Below are 17,180 nucleotides of genomic sequence, written 5' to 3'. Positions count from 1 at the left end.
CGAAATTAATTACTGTGACGCTGCTCTTAACTGGTGGCCTCACTCTGATGTGCAGTATTTGTACACTGTGACGGTACTATCCAGTATAAATCCACAGTAACCAGCAGATAGACTAACTGTAGGTTAGTTGTGCATAGAGAGGACTCATTTGGGCTGCAGCTAACTGTTATTTTCATTATGAATTAATAGCCATCAGTCTCATTTGCAACTCATTTGCAAAAATAAAGAGTAAAGACAATAGATTTTTAATCAGTAAGTTCTGCATTTTACCCTCAGATGATTGTGAGACTTCCTCTATCTTCCATCTGGATATTTTGAATTATTTGAATTTATACCCACACACTTCCCTCATGATTAGAATGTTTCCCACATTAAAGGCAGCATTTAGGGGAGCTTTTTTAAAAGGCTTTACGCTCCAAACAAGGAGTCAAAAATAAGAAAAAGACCAACAAACGAGCTGCCTGTTCCATCTTGGCCTGATTTAACTCCACGATGGGAGAAGTGAAGTAACTGTTTTCTCCAAAGGGTTTCTGTCTATTCACCGTAATTACAGAAGCTGCTGGCCCACACTATCATGCAAATGATGTGGATGACCTGCACAGGCCTGCACAGAAACCCTTTTTTATCCGGGGGTGAAATCCACCAGACACCCACACGGTGAAGAGAGTGTTTGGTAATGTGTGTGTGTATGTGAAAATACACTCTGATGGGTCCTGAGTGATTATCACACTCATAACACATGTGGTAAAAACAGATGAGATGGTTTGCACAACTGCTGTGGTGAAACAACAGGCGGGATGCTGCACACCGGCGGCCTGTCGTTTACTGCCCCGGACGTTTGTGTTGAACTGGGTGGGGTTTGGAAACAATGCACACCTCATCAGCCTTCTCACTGTAGTGTTCGTGCAGCTCCGCGGGGAGCGCGTGAGCGTCCGCAGTGTTTTCTACGTGACATCCACCCCCTCCTCGTGTCGATTCCCAGATTTTTCTGGCTCCTCTTCTTCTTCTTGTCCTTTGCACCGTTCACCCACACCTTAAAGCGGAATGGAGGTGGAGGCAGAGAGCAAGAAAGGAGGGGAAACCGGTTCGGCAGGTATACAGAGGCCTAACCCGGGCTCTCCCCGGCTTGTTGTCACCGTTATTTCTGACGCGCATGCGCGCTGGCGCCTGTTTCCTGCTTTTCAAATGACTACCTGTGTTACTTTCCGACCCACCTCTGTCGACCGAGTGTGTGTGATCAGGATACAATCTGCTGTGTTTTTTCACAGCCTGCTCTCTCCCGCACACACACACTCCCGTTATTTCAGGCCGCTGGACGTGATTCTCCGCTCTACCTGCCCGGGTCGCACACCTGAGCGGACTCACCTGTCCGACGCCCGAAGACTTCCTCTACATTTTCTTTCCAGCTCCGGCGCTGGGAAGAAAACTCAGGTGGAGAGAAAAGAGAAAGGTGTGTGTGAGAGGGGGGAAAAGAAGAGATAACAGCGATACGCGGCTTGCGAAACGAGAAGAAAGGTGCGAGGAGGAAGAAGGGGACCTTCCATTTTCTGCTCCCGTTCCAACTTTGGAGTTTGCTGCTTTTGTAACTTCCAGCTGACTTGACGTCGCTTCTCCACTAACCTCCCCATTAAGGAGCGGGTATTAATTGGACATGCCGAGGGCCTTTCTGGTGAAGAAGGCGAACGTTTCGCCGGGAAAGCGGAACTGGAGCGAGCTCCCCGATCATGAACGAGGGGACGTCTACATCCCAGGTGAGTGCACGCTGCTGGAATGAGCCATATTTGTTGTATTGTTAAAAAAGAAGCAGGGGGAAAAGAGGGGGACCAAAAACGTAGACGGTGATGGCACGTATTTGTGTGCATTTACGCAGGGATTTGGATACTTGATACGGTTTTTGGATCTACCTGGACTGGCTCCGGGCGGGGAGGGGGTTGTGTTTGTAACGGGGCGGCCGCAGTCCGCCGGGGCCAACGAATAACGGGAAGCACAGCGAGCCGTGGAGAAAGAGTCAGTGAACGCAGGCCGAAGCTGCGTGCTTTGGGGCCTTTTAAAATGGTTTTCATTATTATTAGGATTCTTATTTTTAAATCGAATTCAAATCCAGTGTAAAACACAAGACGTCAGCACGGACGTGATTGCCCCTGCGTCCACGGCTGTCACTCAGCAGCTCGCTGGCGGCCCGTTGCTTTCCACACGTCGACCTTCAACCCCGGACTCGCAGCGCTCTTCCTTGTACGGCACATTGAGCCTCCTGCAGCCCGGACGAAGGCCCGTCAAACGGCCTGCCGACTTTGTCCCTCAGCTCGGGGCCTGCTGGTTGACTTTTGAGTCTCAGTGCCCTCAAGTGATTTGGGGATTTGGAGCAAGAAACGTTCAATTCTGTGCTCATGTCTTACAAAACAAAACAAAACAAACTGATAATCAAGGCAAGACGTGAAACGGTTTGGTGACTCTGACACGAGTGTGTGTCCCACGGGGAAAAGCGTGTAAGCTCGACTTTTTCCACGTTTAAAAGACAAGCTGGGGGAGTCCAGCTCTCTGTCTCTGTCTCTGTGCTGAGAACAATCCCCATTGTTGCCATCGGCGGAGTTTTTATTGTAAGACCACGTCGGTATCAGATAACAAGTAACGGACTACACCCTAAACCTCTCAGCCGCTCTCCTCCCCCCCTCCCCCGCTCCCTCCCTCCACCGCTTCTCCCTGCGGGTCTCTTTTCCTCCACCTCTCATCACCGTTAACTTTTAATCATTGACTTTTACATCCTCTGTGGTGTTTGACACCGGAACAGGTGGGTTTAACGCGCGAAACGAATCGTAACAGTTGGTGATCGCGTCCGGTCACATTTCACAGTGTGGGACGACCACCAGGACGCGTGGAGCCTTTGGAAACCAATTTTTACGCACAGGAAAATGTGTTGTTTTCTTTAATCAAAATGTCCAAATCGACACGGGAACTTTGTGTGCCATTAAAAAAGAGCGTCCGTGCGTTAATTACGCGTAGTTAACACTCTCACGAAACCCAACAACGGTCACAGCTAAAGTCTCAGGTATGTGCCGTTACTTGACGTACCTGCCCGACGTGTGTTTCTGTGGGCTGGTGACAGGACAGGACACGCGCATGCGCACACACAAACACACAATGAGGTATGATAATTGCCCTCAGAAACAGTCAAGTCACTTTTTATGACACGCCAGATGCCATAAGTTTCGACAGCGTGTGTGTGCGTGTGTGTGTGTGTGTGTTGGGGTTTATTTTTGTCTCCTAATCCACAAACATGTGCCTGGGCCTGTTTCTCATGGATCACCAGTCCCGAATCAGCCTCTGTCGGGTTTGTAGTCTGGTTTAATCCCTCCCCTTGCTTCACTCACTCACACGCTCACACACACTCACACACACTCACACACGCACACTCACACACTCACACACACACACATGTGTTTTCGTCGTCCTCACCAGCAGGTTTAGATGAGATCAGGCCTGATGTGGAGCAAAAAGAGAAACTCCAACAGGTGTAAGAAGTCACTGAAAGAAGAGTCTCACTAAGACACGAGGGAAAAGGAAGTAATCACCAACATAGTGAATCAGTGTTATTGATCCAGGCAGGTTCGCACTGATATTAAATATGTTATTATTATATGAGTTTTACAAATGGAAATTTGCTTTTCCAATCCTTACGTTTTCATTTAACAAGAGACCCTCGATAGTCAGAGAGACAACCGTTATGTCTTTGACAACGAATAACAACTTTCATAATAGATTAAGATTATGAGAAAGATTACAACTGTGTGACTCTTCCATCTTTACAGTCCACAAACAAAATGTTACACTTTTGTACGGTCAGCGTACAAAACTTTAAATTAAAATTCAAGGTTTTTCTTTTAAATGCTCGTAAAAAGAGGAGCGAAATTTGGAAAATGGTTCGATCTTTCATACAAATGAAGATTAAAGTGCCAGAAAATGGAAATTAAATTCTGAGAGCGACGTCTGGAAAGGAATCTGTTAATCCCAAAACCTGAAACTGTTGTAACATCAGCCGAAAATCTCAGCCAGGCGGTTTATCGTTCGGGCGCTGAGGGTCAGCACTGCTGCTGGGTCCTCAGGCTGCTGCCAGGTTAATGTTTATTGGCTGGGAGGAAATGTAACGGACCCTGCAGACGGCCTGCCGCTGAAGACAATACACCTTTAGCAAACACACACACTCTCACACCCAGTGTTTGAGAAAGTTATCTGCCGAGTGTTGACTCTCTGCCGCAGCCGAGCGACGTCAGATGGAAGAAAATATTAAAGGAGTGACTTTACAACAACTCGACCCTCTTTTCTCTTCTGACGTGGGAGCAGTCGGGGTATTTTAAACCCTGGGCCTGACTCCCAAGCACACACGCACACACACACTTCATTCACTGCTGAGGGCGGCGAGGAGGGGGGGGGGGGGGGTGAACAAACAATACAAGATGAGATTAAATGTCCAGCCGGCGGCCGTCACCACAGAAACTATCACCACACAGGAATAATTAGGAAAGATTAAAAACAACACGTGAGAATTCGGCCTGCCTTTCAGCGAGCCCAAGTGATCAATCGACCAAACAAATAAAACACCAAGCCGGATCAGATTCCCCACATTATGTCTCTCTGACAAAACGTCTTTTATGTGCCACACATGAGAGGCAGACGTCGAGTTGAAAAGGCCGGTAAACACTTTGGAAACGATGATAAAGAGGACACAAGCTGTCCACACACACTCAGCACTGAGGACTGCAGTTCCTCATGCGGCTCAGGGGTTTCTGGACTCGGATCACTTCAGAGCGTGCAGCTTCTGTGACTCTGATCTGTAAATCTCGAGTCAACTTAAAGCGACGGATCCCGTCTTTTACTTTCCCGCTTAACTAACGTCAGAACAGACGAGGCGCTTAGTCAGGAAGTTATTCCGTGGACTAAACGCAGGGTTCGGGAGTGTGTCGCTCAAAGCCTGGACTGTGGCTGGGATTAAAAACGAAGAACATGACAGGATTAAGCAGCGCACACAGTGTGTCCATAAGCGATGACTGTAGCTGTGCTCAGGCCTCACGCCTTCCACTCGTTTGTTCATAAAGCTCGTGCAAAGGTCACCACAGGCCGCGTCACCAGCATGATAAAACACGGCGCTGACATACAATAAGTGCTGTTAAGGGCTTAAGCTAAAAACAATAAAGGAGGTTAATGCGGTAAGCCAGTACTTTTTATTTTGTTGGTGATGACCAAACATGTGTAAAATGTTGGTGTTATTTTGTCTATTCTTCAGTCAGGCGGTTGTTTTTCATTATGATTTTTGAGCTGCACTCAGATGTCTAAATTTAACCGGTTGGGAAGATGCTTGAATTCAAATGTACCCCTTTAAATAGCGCTTTATGTTCAACATAATCTGATGTTTCACCGACACAATCAAACCTGTAAACCAAAAAGCTTTCACCAGTTGAAATGAAACGATCCGTCGGCACGTCCGTTCGTCTCACACTCCATCAGATCGATCAAACCTTCTGGAAACTTTTGCGTGTCACGATGAAGACTTTGACAGTCTGGAATTTTTCAAACGTTTTGGTACTTGAACGTGCCTGAGCGTGGAAGGTGTGGCCGACGAGCCGCACGCAGAGCAGAGCCGAGCGGACCGTTAGCTCTGCTGCTCTACACTTGGCTCCATCTGCCTTTTCATCTTTATAGCTCACTGCGGGGCTTCTTTTGCATTCACATTTGTGTTTTATCTGATTGGGGCCCTGCAGAGTCAACTGATTCGTTGTCCTCGCCGAGCTGGACCGCACCTGCCTCTGGGCTACCTGCACACACACACACACACACACACACACACACACCTGTACTCATGTTGGAGGTCTCTGTGGGCCTACATCTCTGTCCATCTCACTCTCTGAGTGGTGTTTTGTTTTATAGTGCTCACACACACACACACACACACACACACACACACACAGGCATCCACCCCTGCGGAGGCGGATTGTTTGAGGAAGGTACAGATCTGGTGCTGCAAGACTGTCTGGTCTTACAAGTCTAACTGCAGTGGTAATGTGGTGTGTGTGTGTGTGTGGGGGTGTGTGTGTGTGTGTGTGTGTGTGTGTGTGTGCGTGTGTGTCCAAAAAAGGCACACTAAACAATAGGCCAAACATGTACACACCCACTCCCACGCATACACACACGCACACAAATGCATACACATATTTAACTCTGTGTGTTTGCTAATTGAGACACTGTGTAAATACGAAGCGGTGCAGGTCGGCTGCCTGTTGTGAAATTTTATAGTACAGCACATTTCTGCCTCAGCTGCCTTCTCTCCCTGCTCCTTCTCGCTCTCGTCCTCCGACGGCTCTCCCACATTCTGTCCTCCCTTTCTGCCTACTTTCAGTGAGGTTTCTCGGCTTTTTTGTAGCCCGTGATTTCTGTGTTTTTATACGATTAGTTGACTTTAGTTTAAACGTCGCCGACATAAAATGCAACAACAACAACATCTTCCTGGTTAAACGCTGCTTTACGTTTATGACGCCGGTTTCATCCGAGATGTATTTACGTGTTCGTCCATCTTTTTTTGTTTTGTGACGTTGAATATTGGTCTCCCTAATTGGGATTTGTTAACGTTTATTCGGTGAGGTGTTGCCACGTTTTGTTACATAATGTTCAGTGTCCACGGGGGATTTAAACTGTGCTGAGTTTACCAGAAACACGACTTGTTTGTGTGGACGTTAAGCGGCCAAAACCACAAAAGTTCCTGCAGTTTGAGGAAAGTGGCACTGACCTGACCTCTTTGTCCCTCCAGTCTCCATCTTCCCTTCGTCGGTCCTGATGATGGAGGAAGAGGCGAGCCCTGCCGAGATGTCACCGCTCTGCCTCACCAAGCAGTCGCTCTCTGACGTGCAAACCCGCGCCGAGCTGCCGTCCAGCACGATGCTGGGCCGACCACGCAGCCCGGCGACGCCGCCAGAGAAGTCGGAGGTGAGAAGGAGGTCGCAGGGCCTCCCGACGTACATCCGATCTAAGATGAAGGTGAGGAAAGAACCATTTTAAGAAACAAAACATGCAGACATTTTTTAGTTTGTTAGAATAGTTTGGGTTGTTTCTTCTTTCAGAGATAAACTTTCGTAGCGCAGAATTCACTCTCAAATTTACGACTGCGGGGAAACTAAGTGACGTTCGCTCTCTCCACCACAGGTAACTACAGGCGAGCTGCCTCGCATCCCCACCCCGCCATCCATAACTCCACCCACCTCTGCGATGCCACTCGCCTTGACGACAACCCCTGTGCTGCAGGATGCGGTCTCTATGGTAACCAGATCAACCGGTCCAAGTCAGAGTTCGTCGTCGGGGACAACAGGGATGTTTGTGTGCCAGGTACGCCAACAGCAGTAGTGGTAGAAGCTTCAGAACTGAAATTAATATATATATATTTTTAAGCACATGCCTGAGAAACGTCAGAAGAGACATTTTAGAGGAACCCTGTGGAGCTTCTGCTCAACAGAAACAGTACAGAGTAATGTGTTCTGCTGATCAACAGCAATCATGCATGTAAACAAAACCTTAAAAATATTTTCTAAAAATTGTCTTTGCGGGCATGAATCATGTTTGTCAGGCTGTAAACACAAGTCCACAGGGTACCTGTATCCTGAGATGGTTGAGTGTAAACGTGGCGCTGACTTGGCCCTGGCCGGTATTGTTGCTACTTGCAGGTTTGCCAGAAAACTTTCCACCACCAGCGGATGTTGAACAGACATGTCAAGTGCCACAGCGAGACCAAGAGACACCTCTGCAACTTCTGCGGGAAGGGCTTCAACGACACCTTTGACCTGAAGAGACACGTGCGGACACACACAGGTACATACACGTCCTCACGTTTGCACACGCTTACCTAAACACACAGCTAACGGACGCAGGAAAGCATGTGACGTTTCCCCCCCGTGTTCACACAGGAGTCCGTCCTTACAAGTGCACCCTCTGCGAGAAGGCCTTCACCCAGCGCTGCTCCCTGGAGTCCCACATGAAGAAGATCCACAGCATCACCCAGAAGTACGCCTACAAGGAGCGGCGCAACAAGCTGTACGTCTGCGAGGAGTGCGGCAACACGTCGGAAACTCAGGACGACCTGCTGAAACACCTCCACGCGCTTCACCCCGACAGTCACCTGCTGAAGGGGAAGGCGGCGAGGAAAGCGGGAGGAGCAGGAGGAAAAGAGGGAACGTCAGTCGCAGGATCGAGTCCCGGATCTCCTCAAGGAGCCGACAGCGATGACACCACTGGGTCAGCAGAGCAGTAGAACGTGAGGGAAGCCTGGAAGACCATCACAACGACAAACTCAGGGGGGATGGATGAAGGATGGATGGATGGATGGATGGATGGATGGATGGATGGATGGATGGATGGATGGATGGATGGATGGATGTGTTAACTGATGGACATAAAGTGAAGTGACACAGGAAGGTGGAGGATGCATTGGGGAAAGGTGATGTACATATACGTGTGTGTGTGTGTATGTGTATGTGTGTGTGTATGGCTGTGGGTTTCTGAGTAATACGTGTTTTTACATGGGATGTGGATTAGATGTGGATGTGGATGATCAGCTCGTCGGCACCAACATATGTTTCTTCCTTTCTATTGCATGTGAGTGTAAACTGTGGGCTTCTCTCTATAAAGCAAAAATGATGAGTTTTTCTATGAAAAGATGTACTTTTTGTTCATTAAAGTGAGTAATATATTACACAAGAATACATTTGTCTTTTTTTTTGTCTTCTTTCTCTGTTATTGTATGCTACACCACAGACACATGCAGGTTCAGCAGTGTTTGAACCTGGAAATCCAGAAACTGTGCCGCTGGTCAGTACAAAAAGACTTACTGTGACTCAGCAACTTCTGCCATGTTTTAACAAAGCGGGGCCTGTGGGTCAAAGTGGGCGCCCCAGGAGGTTAAACTTGACCCGTCAGATGTTTCCAGCAAAAACTCACTTTGATAGATTACACTAAAGTCAGCCCTGCTTTGCATCATAACAACGCAACACAATATGTGCTTGCTTTTGCACTGCGGCCCACCATTAAGTGTCAGTTTTGGCCGTCCAAGAGAAAATGCTTGGGTGCCCCTGATGTAAAGGCTACGATGATAGAAAAACAGGCCGACAGTATGCCTCATGGCGTAAATAATTAGCCGCAAATGTTACTTTTACTAAAACATCTAAGCCTGTCAGTGCCGCCCAGTCTGTTCTCAAATGCCTGATGTGATTGTTCTCTCCGCGTCTGAAGTTAACTGAGGTCAAACACAGCAGACGCTGAATGATTAATCCTTGCAGGAACTCATCATACCGAGGTTAACTGGAACGGCTAACTGGCATTAAATTTAATAAGCTCTCAAATCAGCTAACTGACTGATGATCAGGTGTAAAATGTCCGCTCAGATGTGACTGGTAGTAATCTGGGCGTTAATTCAAGCTTTGCTACTGATGTTGAAAATAAATTGTGTGCATCATATGTTCCCTTTGCTCACGAGTTCAGGTTGAACTTGTTCGCACATATTTGTCACACAGCAAGCAGTTAAGCAAGTTTCTACACTAACTGATGGTACCAAAGTAAATTTCTGCTAAAGTTCCTGTATAGAATCCTCCTATAAAAATGCAGTCCCTCCCACTCCAGAACAAGCAGACTCTTTTATCTGCATATTCATTGTGACAAGAAAAGCGTGTCAGGTGGATTAAGGCACAGTCTAATTCTCCAGTTTTAGAAAATAAAGCAGCTTAAGATGGCAGAAAACCTGTGGGCGAACTGCAATTTGACCAGCCTTAGCTTTAGTCAACTTAGTCAACTTTAGTCAACACAACCAAATGTGACAAATTATCGGCTCAATATTAATAAATAAAAGTTAATGAAGGATACAAGCAAAATAAATGTTTCTATGACAGAAACCGAGCGATACAGAAAATGTTGCTAAAGGCACAAAAGCAGTTGTGGGTATGCTTGTCTATTGATGTATTTTAGAGATGTAAATCAGTGCGGTCACCGATCGGTAATTACGCAGTTCACTCAACACTCAAAAGTCAGACAAAGTCCTTCCTTTAAAATACTACCATGGTTCATACCTCGCTGGAGTTTCTTATTTTACTTTACAGCCTCGTTTTTCAACTTTAAATCTGTTTTCATGGCCTCAACAACTGCGTCTCACTCGAATACAAAAGTCCATGTTACTTTGGCTTTACACTGTCTCTTACACTGTGTGTGAGTGAGTGTATGAATGACGGCCGTTACGCATAAATTATGTTATCCCCCCGAGCTTGTGACTATGTGCTTAAGAACGAAAGAGGTTGTTGTTGGGAGGGTGAGGTTGGATTCCTGGTCCCTGTTGAGTCTTGTTGGAGGATTCCTGCAGACACCATTCAGCCTGAGGACACGGGGAAGCAGATTCAGGTAACAACTACATAACGGTCTCCAAAGTTAACCGACACCGAGTCCTGAATCCCACAGTTTTTCCTAAATTTGTGGTTTTGAATGAAATCTCGCAGCAAATAAGTCTTATCCATTAATGAGATATGTACTGTGTAGTGTTACATGTGCAAATAAATCATATCTAGCAAACTACTTCTACTGTAACTTAGAGTAGCTGCAACATGTGTGTCCTTGCTCAGCTGCAGCAGAGGGTTAGTTAGGAAATTGAAAGATAAAAAAAAGTAAAAAGTGGAAACCAGTCCTTTAATGTGCAGTAAAATCTGAAATACCTTATCTGTATAGCACAGTAACCTATTAGATAGTGATTAATTCTTTATTTTATTAATTGACTGGGCCAAATTGTTAGTAATTAATAAAGGTAATTCATGACACCTTGTTCATTTTTTGAAATCTTGCGCTTCGTTATCTATTCATTTACTCTTGGTTTATTCCTATGGGCTATCTGTCGTCGTCTTTCTAGTTTCGCCGCTAGATGTCACTGTTGGTATTATCGACTTCTTTTTCCGGTCACGTGACTGTTGTCAACAAGGAAGTGCGCCGTGTCTTTGAATACAAGGCGCCAGCTGCTGCTGCGCAGCCCTAAAATAAGAGGTCATATTCACAAATTAAAGGTGAGCCGCTGGTTTGAGCACATGCATGTCTTATGTTATTGTTTCTGTACAAATGCTCTCTGATACTTCTGCACTTAGTGGCTCACCAGCTAAAACTTTCAAAGCGATAATTAGAACTTGCTAGTTAACGTTAGCTTAACTGGCTAAGCTTGTTGTTTTGCACCTTGTCGACTCTGTAGTTGTCTTTTGTCGTGTTGACGCTGAAGCAGGTGGAAGGCGACACGTGTTGCTTCTCTCCTGTCAGGTACAAAGGGATGCCAACGTCGGAGCCGGTCCGGTTGGGTCGGAAACGCGCCTTACCCTCCTGCCCGAATCCGCTGTTCCTCCAGTGGCTCACCGAGCTCCGGGACGAGGCGAAGGAGAAGGGACTGAAGATCCAGTACACGTACCAGAAGGTAAAGAAGGTGATCAGGTCTATTGATCCTTGACCCCTTTTTTCCTGAAACAAGGAGTTCTCTCTTGATCTTCTCACAGTGTATAGTGTAATCTATCCTCATTAAAATTACTGCATTGTCGCCATTGCAAGTACACATTCCCCTCAAAGTGTTTATTATACTAAAGCTGCTTCTTCTCATGGTCATGAATCCATACTACTTTTCTTTTTATCTCAGTCTTCATCACAATAAACTGTTCGACTGGGAAGTGACTATTTTCTTTCCCCGTTTTGTTTGTTTTATGATTAATTTTCCATCCATCTTTATCTAGAACTAATATCATTTTTTTTTATCTTGACTTCAGCTTTCAGCTCTCCCTGCACATTCATTTGTCTTCTATGTCCTTTTGTTTATGTCTTTTTCCAGGCCATCAGCTCTTTGAATAAGTATCCGTTACCGCTTCAAAACGCCAAAGAGGCAAAGATTCTCCAGAACTTTGGAGACGGCATCTGTAAAATACTGGACGAAAAACTGCAACGGTACTACAGAGAGAACGGTAAGAAAAAGCAGGTGGATGGATGCATGAAATGACCGACTGAACTGCATTTTAGATTTCAGCAAAAACAATATAGAGAGCCTGAAGATAAGTAAATATCAATACACAGGTAAGTGTCTTTATCCAAAGTGACAGTAAAAGTTCCTCTAAAGATCATGATTAACGGCCACAGTTACCTGAGGGATGGACGAGTCTTGAGCTCTGGAGCTCCTGAGTCTTGGGACCTCGTACCTGCTCCAGAGGACAGAAGGTGGATCTCTGTGGATCTGGCCTCTGTGGATCAGGTGTCTGTTGTAAAGAGTGACTGAGCTGAGACACCCTGTAACCTTTGAGCGAGTACATTTTGAAACAAAGCAGCAGTCTTAAGGAATATATATGCAGGCAGTAACACTAGCACCTCTGCCTTTTCTTTTTCTCTTTTCCTCTTCTCCAGGTCCAGACGCTCCGAGTCACACGCTCCCCAAAGGAGCGCCCCCTCCTGGCCGACAGGACAACAACAGCCTGGCTCCCTCCAGGAAGGTAAACAGTCGGTCTGTGAGTTTGTAAAGATGGAATTTACTTAATTGTAAAGCCACTTTTAAGAAAGCTTACATCTTAAGCTTTATCGTATAATATCGCATGTATCCAAAGATGTGTATTTTTGTGAATGTGGACCCATAATGTTACTGTGTTTTTATCTTTTATTTTTTCTATGATATTTAATGAAAAATGCAAACTAAAAAAGGGTAAAAGTGGTCACTTTCAAAGCATACATTTGATCATTTATTTACTGATTTACTGTGAACAATGAAAGCATTGTTTAAAGAATCAGCAGTTTCACCTACTGCTAACCACATGGTGAATATAACAAATTTATGAGCAAGAAATTGTGTTAAAAGGAACAGTGTGGTTATTATGGATTATTCCACTGACAAAGTGTGACCATTAACCTTTCATGTGTTTCTCCTGTGTGATCCATCTTTCCTTGTAGAAAAATGCAGCTGGGGATCAAAGAAAAGAGGGAGGTGGAGGGAGGAAGAAGAGGGAGTACATCCCCCAGAAGAGGTCTGGGGGTTATGCTGTACTGCTCACCCTTTACAGGCAGTCACAGGTGCACCTTTCTCCATCACACTTAGCTGAAGTATTTCCCAGTATCACGCTCTGCCATCAGTAATGCGTCATCATCTTTCTCTCTAGATCCCAGGCAGTAAAGGTTATATGTTCAAGATGGAGCTACAGAGAGAAGCTCAGCCTCTCTGTGACAAGTCTTTCACTGTCGTGAGTGAAACATTGTTCGTAACACAACACACTCCACACAGCCTTTTACTCATGTTTGTCCCTGCTGTTAATCTCGTCCTCTGTGTGTATCTTTATTTCACAATGGACTCTTTTACCAAGTTTCCCTTCTTCACTTTGTCTGTGTGTCTGCAGACAGATGTGGGCAGTAAGTACACTGCCTGGTCTTCAGTAAGCACTCTGATTCAGAAGAACCTGGTGATAAAAACCCACAACCCCGCAAGGTACACAGGAAGAACACGCATGCCTCGAACAAACATGTTTGAAGTTTGTCTGTTCATCTCTCTTCATTTTTGTTGAGTTTTCTCTCTCCAGCTCATTCTCTGCCACGATGCCTGAGTCAGACCTTCAGCACTTACGCTCCTCTTCACTCTCCCTCCGGGCTCAGGTATTCTCTGACAGAAGAGGGTCTGGCTTTGGCAGAACGACTCGAGTCGATAAAAGACGGGACCGAAGAGGTGGACCGCGGGGAGGTCAGAAGTGAAGGGCAGGAGGAGGAAGAGGAAGACAGTCCTGGGGTTGTGGACCTTACGGGTAGCGATGATGACGAAGAAGAGGGAACACAGTGAGTGTGCATTACATAAGTGAAGTCTTCATCTTCAGGTCCCACTGGAACAACACAAATCATCTGGTCTTCACAGCCCTGCAGAGAGCCTGACGTGTGTCGTCCAGCCAAGAGGTGAGACTGATGGAACAGCCCAGAATTCACAGGCAACAAGCAGGAAACCGAACTTAGGAAGTCTTCTACCTGGAGCCTATGAAATTATACTCTGTGTCGACTTCATTGAGACAACAGGGTGAGGCAGCCGTCCGGAACGACTGTGCAGTGATCACGCGTGACTCAGACTTCTGAATTTGTGTACAGTTTTTATCCGTGTTGAAATGCATTGATTTGTCTGCACAGCGGCAGCCAACACCGTAAGCAGGAGCTGGTCAAAGAGCTTCAGAGAAATGGAGTGAACTTCGATGTCAGGAAGCTGAACGTCGGGGACTTCCTGTGGGTTGCCCGTGAAAAGGTTGAGCCTGTCCCAGGTAACGCACACAAACACAGAATTTCCTTTTCTTACCGTCTATACAAAAACTAGGGGAGAAAAAATAAATTCAAAAAGGAGTTTTAACATTTGGCTCTCAGAGCTTAACCGTGTCAGGCTTTTAGAGTAATGAACAGAATCTTACTGTTTTCTAAAACAAAAGCAACAATCCACCTCAAAACTCAAAAGTAGTTTATATACTCATGTACTTACCCACTTCAGTGTCATCTTCTTTTCCCCCAGCCGGCAACATAAAATAAGGACACATTATACTCTCACTGTCTCCAGGTCAGCTGCGAGCGCCCGCAGGCAGGGAGCTCGTCCTTGATTACATCGTTGAGAGGAAGCGGATGGACGACCTCTGCGGCAGCATCATCGATGGGCGCTTCAGGGAACAGAAGGTTGGGCTCACCTGTGTGTCTTTATCTCTCTTTCTGCTGGGTGTAACTTTCACTTCACTTTCTTTTTCCAATTTCTTGCCTGTCTGCTTTAGTTTCGACTGAAGAGGTGTGGTCTTCGCCGGCCCATCTACCTGGTAGAGGAGTGTGGGACGGCGGCCTCCCACCTGAGTTTACCTGAAAGCACGCTGCAGCAGGCCATAGTCAACACACAGGTGCGAGTGCACACACTCCAACACAAAACTGCCGATACTGATCTTGGGTGCCCACCAGTGATTCTGTTTTAATGCCCTGACATGTTTGTTTACATATAGAGACTCGATACAGCTGGGAAAAAAACATTTAAATCGAGTTGTGATGCTTCTATGTGTTGTGTGTGTGTGTGTGTAGGTGGTTGATGGCTTCTTTGTGAAGAGAGTGCAGGATGTGAGGGAGTCAGCGGCCTACCTCACCGTCATGACGCGACACCTGACCAAACTGTACCAGGTGAAACACACGCTTTTCTGTTCACTTAAACCCACCCCACTGACAAACTTACTGCACAGTAACACACAGTATCTCTCATCTTAAAAAAAAAAAAAAAAATCTTTTTTTTACTTGAGTTTTTGGCTCTCGGACAGAAGCTCTTTTGTTCCTTTCTCAAGTCTGTAACTGAAGCCCTAAGAGGCAAATAAGAAAGACGACCCACCTCCTCGTATGTTTTACACTTTGTGTTGTCCTCTCCCACCTTCACTGCAGAACTGTACGCTCATCTGTCGCTCCAGAGAACTGGAGGGCGATGGAGGGAGTGATGACGACGACGGAGGGGGTCCCTCCTGCTCTCTCATTTCCTTTGCAGAGTTCAACCACGGTGCAGTCAAAAACAAGGTGTGTGTGTGTGTGTACGAGCCTTCACCTACATTTCCACTGAAGGACAAATCCTGCAGAAGCACACTGTGGGTGTTCTCGCGGCGTGTTCGTGAACACATGCGTCCTTGTTTCTCCTCTTCTCCCTTCTAGTGTCAGACGGTGAGGGAAGTGTTTGCCAGACAGTTGATGCAGATCAGCGGTTTGTCTGGAGACAAAGCAGCCGCCATACTGGAGCACTACAACAGTCCACACAGGTAACAAACATCAGCCACCTTAATTAAATGTGCTGACTTATTTACCAAGAGCAAATGGAAATACGTTTGCTGTTAAATGGTACGATGTTTATATTAAAATTTTCAAAATTCCCAAACTTAACTTCCCGTTTCTGTTAATTTAACCCTTTGAAACTGTCAAACACAAAGAGGTTACATTTTTTAAGAGACTCCCAGTTGGACGTTTCATGGGACTTGAGAAGTGAAGGTGTGCATACACATTAACACCCCAATATTATTATACTTTAAAATGTTTCTCTCATTTGCAGTCTTCTGACAGCCTATGAACAGTGTGTGAGCGAGGCCGACAAAGAGAAACTCCTCTCCTCCATCCGATACGGGAAGCTCAAAAGGTTTGTACCGTGCAGCCACATTAAGATTTCTCCCAATGCATTCCAGTGATTTGAGTCAGACTGGTTGTTTACAGATCAAAAGGGAAAGAAAGTATCAGACTTGAGTCAAAGTACTGAGACTTTACTAAAATATACTGAACTAGAAGTTACTTTCTTGTTGAAGAAAAAGATCCTTTTTGTTTAACCAGAAATGTCTGCCAAATTGCCCTCACCAAAGTCACCAGACTCCAGTCGCAGAAGCAGCTATTTTATCACTATAACATTCACCTCATTCAAACAGGAATAAAGCTCACTAAAACTGGTTTGGTTCATCTTTTTACTTTTTTACAACACTCACACTCACTCTGGTTTGGTCAAAATAAACCCTTAATTTACCGTGTCAGTGAACGGTTTGAGTTTGAATAAAGTGTGTTTCACCATGATAAAACAATGGATTATGTAAATGGAGTCTGGTGGCTGTGGCGCGGGTGATTTGGCAGCTCTTTCCGTTTAAACAAACAGGTCTATGTGGATGAATCCTTTCCATAATATTTGTCAGACCAATCAGATCAAACGACTCATGTGAGCCACTTAACGACGGTACCACGACTCATTTTAGTTAACGCTTTGTTTACTGTTGTGGTCTTTTCAGAAACCTGGGTCCAGCTCTGAGCAGAACAGTGTGTCAGCTGTACTGTACTCAGGGAGCTCTGTCATAGACGGCCGCAAACTCAAGCTGACTCACCTCGAAATGTGAATACGTACATTTAGTCATTAACTTTCACTTCCTACTTTCTTCCTTCCTACTACTACTTCCTACTAACAATTTGACGATGGAAAATTACATGACCATGACCATGTAAAAGATGCTGCTATATTTTGAGTACTGTAAAATATTTTTACTTGTATGAAGAATGTCACTAATGCACCAATAAAGTTTATTATTTTGGAGAGTATTTTGTTGTTTCAAACACGGGATAAGAAGTGTATTAACATCAGACTGGACCAGGCAGACAACTGCCCT

General features: G+C 45.7%; 2 protein-coding genes and 1 long non-coding RNA gene across 8 annotated transcripts; 2 read left to right on the top strand and 1 right to left on the bottom strand.

The window, feature by feature from the left end:
• Nucleotides 1-1,162: 1,162 nt before the first annotated feature.
• ovol1a (ovo-like zinc finger 1a) lies at nucleotides 1,163-8,736 on the top strand. 4 transcript variants are annotated; one of them, XR_006842443.1, is made up of 6 exons: nucleotides 1,163-1,751; nucleotides 6,797-7,023; nucleotides 7,189-7,368; nucleotides 7,704-7,848; nucleotides 7,944-8,344; nucleotides 8,389-8,736. XR_006842443.1 is itself a non-coding variant. In XM_046381088.1 (5 exons), exons 1-5 carry the CDS (start codon nucleotides 1,652-1,654, stop codon nucleotides 8,285-8,287), a joined length of 996 nt encoding a protein of 331 aa, XP_046237044.1. In that variant the 5' UTR covers nucleotides 1,164-1,651; the 3' UTR covers nucleotides 8,288-8,736. The 4 variants fall into 4 exon arrangements, 1 of the variants encoding a protein (XP_046237044.1); XR_006842442.1 differs by having other exon boundaries at nucleotides 8,385-8,736; XR_006842441.1 differs by having other exon boundaries at nucleotides 8,381-8,736.
• On the bottom strand, nucleotides 4,998-7,777 carry LOC124054773. The gene is made up of 4 exons (XR_006842471.1): nucleotides 7,633-7,777; nucleotides 7,245-7,403; nucleotides 6,776-7,012; nucleotides 4,998-5,807 (listed from the first exon to the last, which is right to left on the bottom strand). It is a non-coding gene; the product is annotated as an uncharacterized LOC124054773 (long non-coding RNA).
• A 2,196-nt stretch (nucleotides 8,737-10,932) lies between the features above and the next one.
• Nucleotides 10,933-17,112, top strand: mus81 (MUS81 structure-specific endonuclease subunit). 3 transcript variants are annotated; one of them, XM_046381037.1, is made up of 17 exons: nucleotides 10,933-11,069; nucleotides 11,314-11,464; nucleotides 11,870-11,999; nucleotides 12,433-12,518; nucleotides 12,970-13,089; nucleotides 13,176-13,256; nucleotides 13,410-13,498; nucleotides 13,663-13,839; nucleotides 13,916-14,071; nucleotides 14,179-14,306; nucleotides 14,594-14,706; nucleotides 14,799-14,918; nucleotides 15,094-15,189; nucleotides 15,442-15,570; nucleotides 15,703-15,806; nucleotides 16,094-16,177; nucleotides 16,809-17,112. In XM_046381037.1, the coding sequence occupies exons 2-17, from the start codon at nucleotides 11,324-11,326 to the stop codon at nucleotides 16,873-16,875; spliced, it is 1,821 nt and encodes a 606-aa protein (XP_046236993.1). In that variant the 5' UTR covers nucleotides 10,933-11,069; nucleotides 11,314-11,323; the 3' UTR covers nucleotides 16,876-17,112. The 3 variants fall into 3 exon arrangements, with proteins under 3 accessions (XP_046236993.1, XP_046236994.1, XP_046236995.1); XM_046381038.1 differs by having other exon boundaries at nucleotides 10,977-11,069; nucleotides 11,276-11,464; XM_046381039.1 differs by having other exon boundaries at nucleotides 10,994-11,069; nucleotides 11,279-11,464.
• The last annotated feature ends 68 nt before the right edge of the window (nucleotides 17,113-17,180 follow it).

This window comes from Scatophagus argus, chromosome 23 (assembly GCF_020382885.2).
Source record: "Scatophagus argus isolate fScaArg1 chromosome 23, fScaArg1.pri, whole genome shotgun sequence".
Lineage (NCBI taxonomy): Eukaryota > Metazoa > Chordata > Actinopteri > Scatophagidae > Scatophagus > Scatophagus argus.
This window is presented reverse-complemented; position numbering and strand designations above follow the sequence as displayed.